The 14,179-nt window shown below is 38.9% G+C and overlaps 1 protein-coding gene across 3 annotated transcripts in view; it reads right to left on the minus strand.

The window, feature by feature from the left end:
- The window catches only part of ASCC1 (activating signal cointegrator 1 complex subunit 1), a 91,004-nt gene that overhangs the window by 19,437 nt on the left and 57,388 nt on the right, over window positions 1-14,179 (minus strand). For all 3 annotated transcript variants that reach the window (XM_088792053.1, XM_088792052.1, XM_088792051.1), the window contains exons 8-9: window positions 5,470-5,594; window positions 1,364-1,449 (exon numbers count right to left, since the gene is read on the minus strand). In XM_088792053.1, coding sequence (XP_088648179.1) covers window positions 1,364-1,449; window positions 5,470-5,594 — 211 coding nt within the window. The remainder of the gene's footprint in view (window positions 1-1,363; window positions 1,450-5,469; window positions 5,595-14,179) is intronic.

Below are 14,179 nucleotides of genomic sequence, written 5' to 3' on the forward strand. Positions count from 1 at the left end.
GATTTGCACCAACACGTCTTGGGGGCTTTAATTCTAATTCCAAAAGAACCAAGTTGTTTTGAGTCATTCCTACAGATTTCTTTCCCCATTCAGTCTATTTTCTTTCTTAATCAAATTAAAAACAACAACAACAACAAAAGCAAAGTAATTGATGATACTATTGGAAAATCCCCAAGGAAATGAGAAAGAAGAGGAGAAAGATTCGTATCATATGGAAGCTGTGGCTGGGAAAATCTGTAAAGTTAACTGCAACTGAATTCATTAGCAGCCTGTCACTTAAACTCAAAGCTACCATAGCTACTTGAAAACAAGAAAACTATTCAAAAAGAGGAAAGATATAAGGAAAAGAAGGGATCAGTAGAGCTGTGCAGTGCAGAAGCTGGAATGTCTGCCTAAGTGAACGAGGTCACTGCCCTGGTGGGCTCTGTGGTAAGATGCCTGCAGCTACTGAAGAGTGATGTCATTAAGTAGAGGCAATAGGGTCACATGAGGCATTTGGGAAGAAAACTGTCACGTAACAAGATAAGGGAACGGAGGGTGGAGGAGAGAGGGGAAAAGAAAAGCATTTCCAAAGCTAAAGCTTATTCTGAAGTTATATGCACACTCTCTCTTTCTCCCAGTTCCACAAACACCCATGGCCTTGCAAATGTATGACCTAAACCTTTATGGAACAAGTGAAATGACAAATCAAAAACCTCTCCAGCGGTATCAACTTAGTTTCTCTTTGCCCAGAAATACAATGGCATGTTAACCTGACGGAGAGGGCATACATTGTGGATATTACAGAATGTGGTCTGTGGGAGAAAGATAAATGCAATCCTGAAAAACCCCTTTTATTTCAATTCCATAGATTAATTTAACACTGAGAAAGCAAAGCCTCAACAGTCAGAACTGGACTAGCTACTTTTTAGGACACGGGCTGTTCCTGAGTAAAAACAGATTAGAAAACAACTTTGGATAGTCCCTTTAAAGGTGGGAGAAGAGAAAATCTACTAGAACAAGACAAAGAATTCTTTTTTTCACTTAAAAAAAAAGCAAACTCAGACCTCCAGAGGTAAAACACAGAGCAAAACTCACCAGGGTTAAAAATCAACTTATTCCTATGGATACAAGTAGTTGGGTATTTGTTTCGTAAATCATCAATTTCAAATATTCTAGAGCTACTACAGCCTTAACAGAGTCAAAAAGATTTCTCTTTTCTTTTAGGATGTTAAAAAAATTGTTTTAGCCACCCTTTCAAGTCAATGAGCCTCCTGGGAAACATGAGAAAAATATACTTTACTGTTAAAAGGAGAACAACTTGTTTTCCTGGCTTTTTTAGGACACATGCCAATGTATTTCTAATTTACTATTTCATACTGACCTTTAAAATGTTTCTGCCATCAAATGACTCTCTTTCCTTGAAGATATATTTGCCATCTGGTGTGTAGAGATTGTACCTGCCTTCAGCTGTAAATATCACAAAGGTAATGTTAGAAGAGAAACTTGGATTATTTGTCTGTTTTCTCTTGGATTTCTATAGGTACAACTAGCAAAATCTCCACGTACCACCATGGCATATAGAGAGAGGGGAATATCAGGCTGTGAGTCAAAAGACCCAGTTTCTAATCTCAGCTATGTCAACTCATTCAATATATGTTCATTCAACAATGTCCAAGTACTCACTGTCCATTAACTATACAACTAGCTATGTTCTTAGGCAAATCATCTCCTCTATGGACCTACGTCCGTCATGTACAAAGTCAGAGGTTAAGACTAGGTGATCTCCAAAGGTTCCGTGCAGTTTAAAAACCCAAGGCTTTGTAAAAGCTGCATGTATTTTTAAATATGTAAAAATACACAAAAATTCACACATCAACTAGTCAAACATGTTGGCAGTCATGCTTTGGCTTGATTTAAGAACTCCCCCAAAATGAGAAAGACCCCTTCAGTTGCAATCAAAGGTATCCTTACAGACATTCTACACAGAAATGCAACAGATCTATGACCTTAGTCTCGTCAAAGCCACACTCTAACTCCTTCAGTTAATTTAGCTAGTTTATCTCAAAAGATGTCCTTAGAGTATAGCAAGAAAAGGATATCAAAGGATAACAGGAAAGAAAACATGGAACACCGTATTCTATGTCCCTTTCATGTAAAAATTTAACACAGAGAAGAATCCAGCATATAGAAAATTCAAACCATCCTCAAGAATTATTTAACTGTCAGAGTATTTTCCAAAATGTCGACCTTTTCCTGCCCACCAACAGACTTTCAAAAATATTTGTATTTCCACTTTTGAGTATGGTCTTTTACTATATAGAGGTATGGAGACTACGAAGTCAGAATTGACCAAATGTATCCAGAGTGCTCACTCCAGGAACATAATATATTTTAGATAGTCCACTGGAATTATACCTGGGTAGCTATAGGACCATTTCTCTAATGAGTAGTCTCTTAGTCAAAGATTCCAATTCCACTGATATTTCACAGCTTAAAAATAGGTCCCCTGTTAAGGGGAGATGTGAAATTTTAAAGTAAATTATACTAAATAATAATAAAAAGTAGCAATCATATCTGAAGATTGAAATATTTAATGGCAGGTTCAAAATCTATAAGTAGCATTAGCCATTAGGTAAATGCAAATCAAAACCACAATGAGATACCACTTCACACCCACAGAAGGCAATAATCAAAAAGATAATAACAAGTATTGGCAAAAATGTAGAGAAATTAAAACCCTCATACACTGTTGGTGGGAATGTAAAATGACACAGTCACTTTGTAAAACAGTCTGGCAGTTCCTCAAGAAGTTAAACGTAAGAGTTATTCTATGACCTGGCAATTTCACTCCTAAGTACATACCCAGGAGAAATAAAAACATATGTCCACACGAAAACTTGTACACAAATGGTCACACTGGCATTATTCGTAATAACCGAAAAGTGGAAACCACTACTGTTCATCAACTGATGAATATATAAATAAAATGTGGCATATCCATAAATATCCTATAGAATATTATTCAGCAATAAAAGGAATGAAGTATGATACATGCTATAACATGGATGAACCTTGCAAACATTATGCTAATTAAAAGAAGCCAGTCACAGAGGATCACATATTACATGATCTTATTTATATGAAATATCCAAAAAAAACAAATTCACAGAACAGAAAGCAAACTGGTGATGCTTAGGACTGGAGGGTTAGGGGAAATGGGGTCACTGCCAGTGGGCACGGGGGCATTTGGGGGGTGATAAAAACATTCTAAAATTGATTGTGGGGCAGTTGCATAACTCTGAATAGACTAAAAATCACTGAATTAAATACTTTAAATGGGAAAACTATGTAGTATATGAATTATATCTGAAAGTTGTTATATTTAAAATAGCTATAAGTAGGAAAGGGTAACTAAACTGGACACAGAACATTTTCTTATTGAAGCTCTAGCACTAACTGAATATAAATCTGGATCCACACAATTTAGAAGATATAGATTCATACATAACTCTTTTATTTCAAGAGGTTAGTTAATAATGGGCAGGGTATAGTTGTTAAGAGCTCTGAACTAAAATGTAAGGACCAGGACAGATGCAGACTGCACTACTGGTAGTATGAAACGTCTAATAAAACACTGTCTTTGCCTGCATTGTCCAAAACAGCAGCCACTATCCATATGTGATTATTTAAATTTAAGTTAAATTAAATTAAATTAAAAGTTCACTTTCTCAGTCTCACTAGCCACCTTCAAGTGCTCAATACCCACAATAGTGGCTACCATATTGGACATCACAGATGCAGAATATTTCTATTATCACAGAAAGTTTTACTGGATCATGAATGTACTTTTTTTTTAAGAATTTTTTTTTTTAAGGCAGATTTTTTTTTTTTAACTTTTATTAATTTAAGTATGTCTTTCCAGGACCCATCAGCTCCAGGTCAAGTAGTTGTTTCAATCTAGTGGATGGCGCAGTTCACAGTGACCCATGTGGGGAACAAGATAAATACCAGAAATTCCTTTAAACGTTCCCAATGGACAAGCTAAATTTGTAATGTACAAATATCAAATATTCCAGAAAATACTATTTTCTGGAATTTCAAACATTCTTCTGTTATCATTCGGATGGAATATATTTCTGCAATACATGTCTGAATATTGTCATTTGGACAGTCCAAGTGACAATATTGTCCAAATGACAATATTCAGACATGTATTGCAGAAATATATTCCATCCGAATGATAACAGGAGCTTTAGATTCTATTAACTCCCCAGAGTCTATATAGGCTTTGACTGAGCCATTTGTCCCTTTTTTGATCTCACTGCTCCCAAAGGTAAAATACTGATTCATTTAGAAAAGTCTAAAATAAAACACAATCTAGCACCAAAAGACATTAACACTAGAACTAAAAATTGGATAGCTACTTATCTCTTGGCCCTACAATGGATCTAACCAAATGGGGTTAATATTAAATGACTTCTAGTTGGGATCTTTGGTATATATCTAAGAGAAATATAGAAAGATGTATTTTGATTTTTTTAAAAAAAAAAAGACACACAAATTGTCCTAAACTATAAATCTACAAATAGTTTATGGGTTCGAGTCCTGATAGAGTCCTCTTCCAACCCAGATATTTAAAAACCAAGGTCAGGGTCCTAACAAAGGAAATAAACCCTGAATATGGGATTTTGGTGTTGGTATATTTTAAACAAGAGGTCTTGGAAGGGGAAAGCTGCATATAACTTGAATTTGTAATTCTTGATCAGACAGACACTAAATAAGCTAGAAAAGCTTTCACTTGGTGGGTGGGGATGGAAAGAAAAGAAGAATCCTTTTAGAAATGTAGATTATTATCCCAAATCAAGTGTTAAAACACAACATTTTTATATGAAGGCTCAGATTCCATGAAGGAAAAAAAACATTACTCTAACACAAAGTTTCTCAACCATGGCGCTATCAATATTTTGGGCTGAATAACTCTTTGTTGTGGGGCTGTCCTATGTGTTCCATAGAGGGCTAAGCAGCATCCCTGACTTCTACCCACTAAGATGCCTGGAGAAACCCAAAAAATGTCTCCAGATCATCCCAAATGTCCTGTGGGGGGGCAAAATTGCCCCTCACTCAAAACCACTGATCTAACATTTACTTTTACTAGCTAATCTTCCTTTCTTCTTTCTTCTTTTCAAAATAAGTCACCGAGTATTGCACAGGACATACTTACACAAAAGTAATTATTCACTGTTTACCTAATATTTACCTGGGCATCCTCTATTTCTGCTTGCTAAATATGGCAATTCCATGTGTGACAGAAATAAGATTTGGAATACCACACAGCCTCTGCACACTTCCATTGTACTCATCAAAACAAGCTAACACATCTCAAAAAGAAGATGTATCAGAAATCCGTTGACAGCCCATCCTAAACCCCAGGGAGATAATACAGCCTTGCTGGTCACAAAATGTGCTACAGTTCTATGGAGGACTTACCATTGGGGTCTTTCCTGAATAGAGTATTCATGACTGTAGCGTGGAGTTTCACACTATTCCATTCTTTCACTATTAGTCCAGATGCCTGAAAACGTTCCAGCACTCGATCAACTAATTCCTGCAGCCTGAAGAATTGAAGAAAGAAGTACAGAAATCTTAGTAAACTCCTCTAGCCCTGATTACTAATTAAGCAACGTTTATGGAGCATCTGCGCTGGGCTAATCACTGTACAAGGCCCTGCGGTGCCCAGCACCATGAAGCTCACAGCCTCGTGAAGAAGACAAACATGGAAACAAATAACTGCAAAGCATGTCAGGGAGTGTGAAGGGAGTAATCAACTGTATATGAGGACTTGGAGAGGACCAGGTTTTCACAGAAACTTTAAACATGGTCTTTGAGAAACATGGAAGTTTATCATTTTGGGAGTAGTGCTCAAGAAGCCTGGCTTACCAGAGTTGCCTAAAAGGAAGTGCTTTATTGGTTCCTCTAGCCACAAACCAAAAGCTCCTGTGGCTGATGTGTTTGCGCCAGGATCAAATGTGGTCCGCTACGACTCCGAGACATTTCGTCACTGGGAAGGCACATGCACTGTGAAGATCCCAATCGTCTGTACCAATGTTTCGATGAGGTGGAAGTACAGTACCAACAAAGACAACTACATGTAAGAAAACCCCGGGCTGCATAACATTCCCCATATGGGCTCTGCGTGGCTCTGAGCACTACGAGTTCTGCAGTGGGTGAGCTCTAGCTCGATGACAGCCACTCATTCCTATACCTCCACCAGCATCAATTCTCACAGAGGAAGTTTTCATTCCATTCAGATGTTTTGCTCAACAATTGAAGAATCAATTCCCTTTAACATTTCTTGTAAGGCCAGTCTAGTGGTGATGTACTTGTTCAGCTTTTATTTGTCTGGAAAACTCTTTATCGCCCCTTTAATTCTTTGCCTCTTGTGCCGTCAAGAGGGGTCATTATCCCAGCAAGTGTGTGGTGGAGACCTTGGTCCTCGGCCTCAGGAAGCAGCCATCTTCTGTGACCACTCACTCACGTGACAGTGAAATTCAGCCTGCAGCTTTCACATGTTGTGCCAGGACACCCACCCTGAGCCCGGAGAAGCTCTCACTGAACGCGGGCACTGGCGGGGAGGTCCACATCAAAGGACAGAGCAGCGCGCCTGTGGCACTGGGAGGAGCCTGCACCGTTCAACCTTTCCTTGGCTGTTTTGGAGATTGGTGCCGCGTGCTAATTGACTTCTCTGACTCAAAAGAACCTTTTATCAGTCACTAACGTACTAATGAACAATAGATCTCACATTTTTTTAGATCTTACATATTTAGATGTACTAGTACTACTCTTTGTGTCAAACACCACTTCTTTTCTTGGACGCAAGTAGCCCTGAGATATTTAGAGAGTTCATGAATCTTCCATTGCTCCTCGGGCCATGGCCCTGTGGAGAGCAGTGAGCGGCGTCTCCCCGAGCAGGGCTGGACGGGTCTGCTTTATGTGAGGTGTGGGCCAAGTCCACCCTGTGTGGCCCAGCTGTGGGAGCTCGCGTCTGGCAATCATTCCGGCTGCAGCAGCTGAGTTGCTCAAGGCCTATCTCCAAGTGGACAACAGCCTCTGGTACCCCCACCCCCCGTTACATTTCACCCACTCAGACATGGGCCAAACAGCCCTCTTCTGCAACCACTGCATACACTGCAGCAAGAGGGAGTTATTCTCCCCTAGAGACTGACTCAGGAGCACAGACGATTCTTTTCCCCTTTATGGTTTTCAGGCTTCAAAGTTCCGAATTAATCTCAAAATTCTAATTTGTTTACCTTAATTGTTTCTATGAAATACTATTAACCAAAGAATATTTATAACATGTGTAAGCCATAATTATAATAATAATAATAAAAGAAACACCCACGTCTCCTCCACCAAACTTCAGAAATAGAACACAGTATTGGGACCAGAGTGAGGCAAGTGAGGTAACTTGCTTTGGGCACAAAATTTAAGGGGGTGCCCCAAAATGCAGTTAACCAAAATAAATCATGTTTTAATGTAGTATTTTTAAAAATCAAAATTAATGCAAAAAATAATCTACAATGAAGAAAATATCAGAATTCTGAATAAGAATGGGATGAGTGCTACTGAGTTCTCCTTTTGCCTCAGGCACCAGGACGGCTTGGCCTGAGATACAACATGACAACACACCAGTTCCTCAGGACGCTCCCTGCTCTAGAGACCCCAGGGACTCTTCTGTCCACCCCAGCATGCGGCGGAGCAGCCTATGACCCCAGCACTGCTCAACATGCTCCCTCTACTTAGCAACCTGACAACTGCCACCTCAGTGCTTCTTGTTCCCTGGGCCACAGTTGCCACCCGTACCACCCTTCCAGGCACAACTCAAATCCCGCTTCTCCACAAAGCCTCCTAACTACCCTAACACCCGACTCCCCCATATCCATGAGCAGTGATTTTGTCCTCTGAAATGCTGCCCCACTTGTAAGGTGTGCTCTGCTTAGCATTCTCAGGGATGGACCCTCAGTGTTTCAAGTTTGTCTGTTTTGTTCTCCTACCGCATTGCATGCTCCTTAAGAGCATGTGATTCTCGCATTTGTCTTAATCCGCCAGAGTACCATTATCCTTGGCTTTCTGTAACTACTGGCTGTGATTGGTTAACTGATGCATTTGATTGATTAAAAAGTGAAACTTGAATGTGAAAAAATAAAACAAACATGGTCTTGAAGGATCATTAAATATTCCCAGATAAAACAGGAAAGGAAGGACCTGACTTCTAGCAGGAGAAACAGCATGTGCAATGATGCCACGGCACGCAAGGTGACAGCTGATGTGGAAAACGGCCAATTATTTAACATAACAGAGAGAGAAAAGGGACAGTGGTGATGAGCAGGATATAAGTAGTGGTTGGACCATGGGAAGCCACAAAAATTTTTTAAAACGGAATTATGTGGTCAGATGTCCATTTTCAAAAGCTGACTCTGTGGCAGAGTCGAAAATGCGTTAGAAGGAGTAGAGACCAGTGTACAGAGGTCAGCTGGGCAGTACTATAATAGTACAAACAACAACAAACACAATGTGTCAGGCACTATTCGAAGCACTTTATATATGTGAGCTCATTTAATCGTCACAGTGAAGTGCTATTTTACCAATGGGGAAACTGAAGCACAGAGAAGTTATGAAACTTGACCAAAGCCATAGAACTAATATGTGGCATATCCAAAATTAGAGTCTATTTAGTCTGGCTTTAGAGTATATGCTTTAAGGACAGTGCTACAAAGGGGGAAAGCATGAAGATCTAAACTATGGCAGGGGCAATGAAAACCGAGACAAGGGAATGGATTGAAAAGAGCAATGTGAGCGAGAAGGACCCTCCGATACGGCAGTGCTGAGACAGAGGAAGCCGGTGGGGGTCACTCCCCAGAGTCTGCGAAATGACCAGGTGGGTCACTCACTGCCAAGGGGGGAACTGTGAAGAAGCAATTGTTATTATGTTGAGTTGTGGTGTCGGAAGTGTTAATACTGTGTACATTTTTGAAGATGTGCCACGGGATATCAAGTAGGGTATGTCCAAGAGAGAGATGGAAATACAACTCTAAAGTGCAAGAGAAAAATGTGGGCGAAAGATACAGATCTGGGAGTCATTGGTGCACAAATAGTAGTTAAAAGCAAAGGACAGTTGCAGCCCTAGTGGAGAGTGGGGGCTCAGAGCCAAGAAGAGACCTAAGGATACAGCCCTACAGGATACTCCTATGTAAGGGGCAGAGAAGGAACCAGCAAAGACCATCAATAAGGATGAGGAATAAGAAAAGTAAGGCTTCAGAAAGGCTGAAAGGAGAACTATTACAAGGGGAAAATAAGGAATAATCAGTATAGCACAATGCTCTAGAAAAGTAAAGTAAGAAAAGGAACAAAAAATGCCTACTTATTTCTCACAATCAGAACATTTCACTGGCACACTGGAAATAGAAGCCTTGTTATAGAGGACCAAGGGAAAAATGGGGGGAGGGGGAATTAATGCACATAAACTCTTCCAAGAAACTTAAAAGGAAGGGGAGAACAAATGCCTTCATAATTAGAAGATACAGAGTTGAGAGCAAGTTGGTTATGTTTGTTTTCAATGAGGAGAAAGAGTTGAAAATGCTTAATGACAACAAGAAATTATCCAATAGACAAGGAAGATGAAATTTTAGGCAACAGAGGTAATTGACAGAACAAGATCTCAAAGCAGACTGGAAGGGCTGATGTGCTCATAGGTGATGGGAATAGAGGTGAACAAAACAAGTCCCAGCCCTTGAGCAGCTTACATTCTAGTGGAAGGAGACAGACAGATGGAAAATACACTATGTCAGGTGGTGCTAAATGCCATGAAGATAATGAAATGGAAAAGAGGGAGGAGAATGCGATGGGGTGTAAGTGTACTATTTTAGATATGGTGATCAAGGAAGGCCTCCCTGATAAAGTGACATTTGAGCAGATACCTGAGGGAACAGCATTCCAGAGAAAGGGAACTGTAAGTACAGACATCTGAGGCAGCATGTGAGTGGCAGGATGAAGAAAAGCAAGCGGCCAGTGTATGGAGTGAAACCAGGGAGAGGTGATGAGGTCGGAGACATAAGGAGGGTCAGGTCATATGGGGCTTGCACTGGGCTCCTAGACCTTGTAAGGACTGTGGCTTACACTCTGAATGGGGTGGGGAACTTTTGGGGGGTTTTCAGCAGAAGAATGACATGATCTGGCTGACATTTTAAAAGGAAATCCCTGACTACTGTTTGGAGGACAGATGTGGTGGAGGGAAGGATGGAAGCTGGAAGGCAGTTAGGGAGCTGTCGCAACCACCCAAGTGGCTGGAGTAGCAGTGGGGGTGGCAGTGGTTGAGGTGGTGAGAAGTGGTAGCTTTTCTGATATACAGGAGTCAGGAGTTGAAGGTGACTTTAGAAGGATTTTTGTCCTAAACAACTGAAAGACTGAATACCAAAGAACATGACACATTCAAGGATTCTTGAGAAATTCTGCAGAGAGGAAAGGGCAGCAATGAGATGGAAAGGCAGGCTGCTGAAGCCAGGCTGTGAAGGCTCCAGTGGGCCGGGGGTGCTGGGGTATTATTTAGCAGGCCACCGGAAACCAATGGGGGTTTGTAAGAAGCAAGATACCAGGGGGAAAACTAAAGCACAGGGGCCAGTTAAGAGACATGCTGTGCTTCCTTACATAGTTATCTTAATTATTTTTCTGATTACAAAAATAATACATATTATTCATTACAGAAAAAAATGGAAAATGCAGAAAAGCATAAAAATGAAAACATAACCTCATCATCCACAGATGAACACAACTTTTGTTATATATTTTTTAAAAAATTAAAGTTTATTGGGGTGACAATTATTAACAACGCTACATAGATTTCAGGTGTACAATTCTGTAGCACATCTACACATCGCATTGTGTGTTCACCACCCAGAGTCAGTTCTCCTTCCATCACCATATATTTGATCCCCTTTACCCTCATCTACTACCTCCCTCCTCTCTTACCCTCCAGTAACCACTAAACTATTGTCTGTGTCTATGAGTTTTTGTTTCTTCATTTGTCTTGTTCTTTAGTTTTCAGTTTTATATACCACATATCAGTGTAATCATATGGTTCTCTGCTTTTTCTGTCTGACTTATTTTGCTCAACGTAATAATCTCAAGATCCATCTATGTTGTCACAAATGGTCCTATTTCATCTTTTCTTACCACCGAATAGTATTCCATTGTGTATATATACCACAACTTCTTTATCCATTCATCTATCGAAGGACATTTTGGTTGTTTCCATGTCTTGGCCACCGTAAATAAAGCTGCAATGAACATTGGAGCACATATATCTTTACGGATAAATGTTTTCAGATTTTTTGGGTAGATACCCAGGAGAGGGATTGCTGGGTCATATGGTAATTGTATTTTTAATTTTTTGAGGAACCTCCACACTGCCTTCCATAGCGGCTGCACCAATCTGCATTCCCACTAACAGTATATGAGGGTTCCTTTTTCTCCACAGCCTCTCCAGCACTTCTTATTATTTGTCTGGTTGATGACAGCCATTCTAACTGGTGTGAGGTGATACCTCATTGTGGTTTTTATTTGCATTTCTCTGATGATTAGTGATGTTGAACATATTTGTATGTTTTCTTTGGGAAAATGTCTATTCAGGTCCTCTACCCATTTTTTAATTGGACTGTTTGTTTTTCTGTTGTTGAGTTCCTTATATATTTTGCATACTAGCCCCTTATCGGAGGTGTTGTTTGCAAAAATCTTCTCCCATGCGGTTGGTTGCCTCTATTTTGTTGATGGTTTCTTTTGCTTCTTAGTTTGATATAGTCCCATTCATTCATTTTAGCTTTTACTTCCCTTATTATATAATTTTTAAGTCTTTTTCTACAGATATGTAACAATTTTTAAAAGACAAAACATTTTTCTATAACTCGCTTATTTCATTTAATATTCCCTGAATATTTATCCATGTCATGAAAGTTTTCTTAAATGTCATTTTATATTATATACCTTTTAGAGGAGTTTAAACCAGCAATAGAAGTGGCTAGCCAATAAAATATTGGTAAGGATGGAGAAAGAGGACTGATTCAAGAAAATGACTTTGTTCCGACATTCCTAGGGGAAAATAAAATATATTCAGACTGCACATAACTCTGATTTTAGTTTATTGATTTAATTAACTGTGTGTGTGTACCTCCAAGCAAAGACCTACAGTATATTGGGTCCAAAGTTTCTGATTAACTAACACCATCACAGAACCGTAAAGTTTTGAAATATTTCTAAATACTACAACATAATTTAAGTCTGAACATAACAAGCACTATAAAATCCACCTGAATTACAAACCATAGCAGAAGGTTAAAGAAAAATAAGTGGGTAGGGAGGAGTTCGGCTATACAGAAACAGGAAGCAAAAAACACTAGAGGAAAGAAATTAAATTTAAAACTAAATGAAAGAAACCAGTCTCCAGTTTTGTCTTTCTGGAAAATTAAGATTTCTGTCTAATTTACAGACTCTGAACTTTGAAGGGACTAAAAGACCTTTAAAAACCCTAAAAAGTTCTTGATTAACCTGCTCATTTTACACAAGAAGAAACAAAGCACAGACAGGTTGAGCTGCTCAGAGTTAGGACACAGGGACCAGAATCCAAGTCTCCTGGCAGCCGTTTTCCTCTAAATTCAATTCACTGTGCGCTCCAGTAAGGTTGGCTCCTTATATTACTCTCTGCTTTATTCTGGCACCTAAATTAATGCCTAACTGACACATAGTCAATGCTCAATAAATAGTTGTTGCATGCATGCATGCATGAATTCACAGAAGACAAATATTTTGGAATTCTATTAAAAGAACATCAGGGCACTTGGGCACAATCACTAAATTTCAGGTTGATGTCATGGATACTACACTTGACAATGTCAGTATATTTCCAACAGTATAGTCTTTCAAATCTTACTTCATTGATCCTTTCCTGTTAAACTTTGAATGAGTCACAAAGCTTCTCTCTATGCCTTTGCTTCCTCATAATTGAACTGAAAATAATGGTTGCTATGAAAAAATAATAAATTATTCTTAAGCAGCTTTATCATATAGATAGTGCTTGGGTTTGAAAACAGAAGCCAGTTATTAATGCTTTAAATTTAAGCTCTTAGTTTAAAGGCCTGTAAGTGCTACAAAGTTCAAGCATTCTAGAGCCATCTTTATAGATATGGACTTGTACTGCAGAATGATCACGGATTCCTTAGATAGTACAAACTTCAGGCTTTTTTTTTTTTTAAGGAGGGAGCAGCTCACAGTGGCCCACGTGGGGATCGAACCAGCAACCCTGGTGTTATCAGCACCACGCTCTAACCAACTGAGCTAACTGGCCACCACTCAAATTTCAGGCTTTTGTTTGGGATTTCTTCCCCAATTTAATTCAGTTTTTTAAATTATTATTTATCTTTATTATCAGTTTCAGGTGTACAAAACAACATAATGATTAGACATTTACACTCCTCACAAAGTGATAACCCCAACAAGTCTACTATCCGACGCCATGCATAGCAATTACAATACCACTGACTATATTCCCTATGCTGTACTTTACATCCCACGGCCATATATATATATATATATATATATATATATATATATATATATATATATATATATATAGCTTGTGTCTTCTTTAATTATATATCTATATAATATATATATTTATTTATTTTTTAATTATAGTTGACATTCAGTATTATTTTGTATTAGTTTCAGGTGTACAGAGCAATGGTTAGGCATTTATATAATCTATGATGTGATTCCCCTGATAAGTCTAGAACCCATCTGACACTACTGTTTACAACATTATTAACTATATTCCCCATACTGTATTACACATCCCCGTGACTATTTTGTGATTACCAATTTATACTTCCTAATCCTTTCACCTTTATCACTCATCCCCTACCCCCCTCCCATCTAGCAACCATCAGTTTGTTCTCTATATCAATGAGCCTATTTCTGTTTTGTTTGTTCGTTTATTCTGTTCTTTAGATTCCACATGTAAGTGAGATCATATGGTATTTGCCTTTCTTAGTCTGACTCATTTAGCTTAGCAAAATATCCACTAGGTCCATCCAAGTTGTTGCAAACAGTATGATTTCATTCTTTTTTATGGCAGAGTAATATTCCATTGTAT

The sequence above is a fragment of the Rhinolophus sinicus genome, chromosome 15 (genome assembly GCF_057876585.1).
Source record: "Rhinolophus sinicus isolate RSI-liver-muscle chromosome 15, RSI-T2T, whole genome shotgun sequence".
NCBI classification, from domain to species: domain Eukaryota; kingdom Metazoa; phylum Chordata; class Mammalia; order Chiroptera; family Rhinolophidae; genus Rhinolophus; species Rhinolophus sinicus.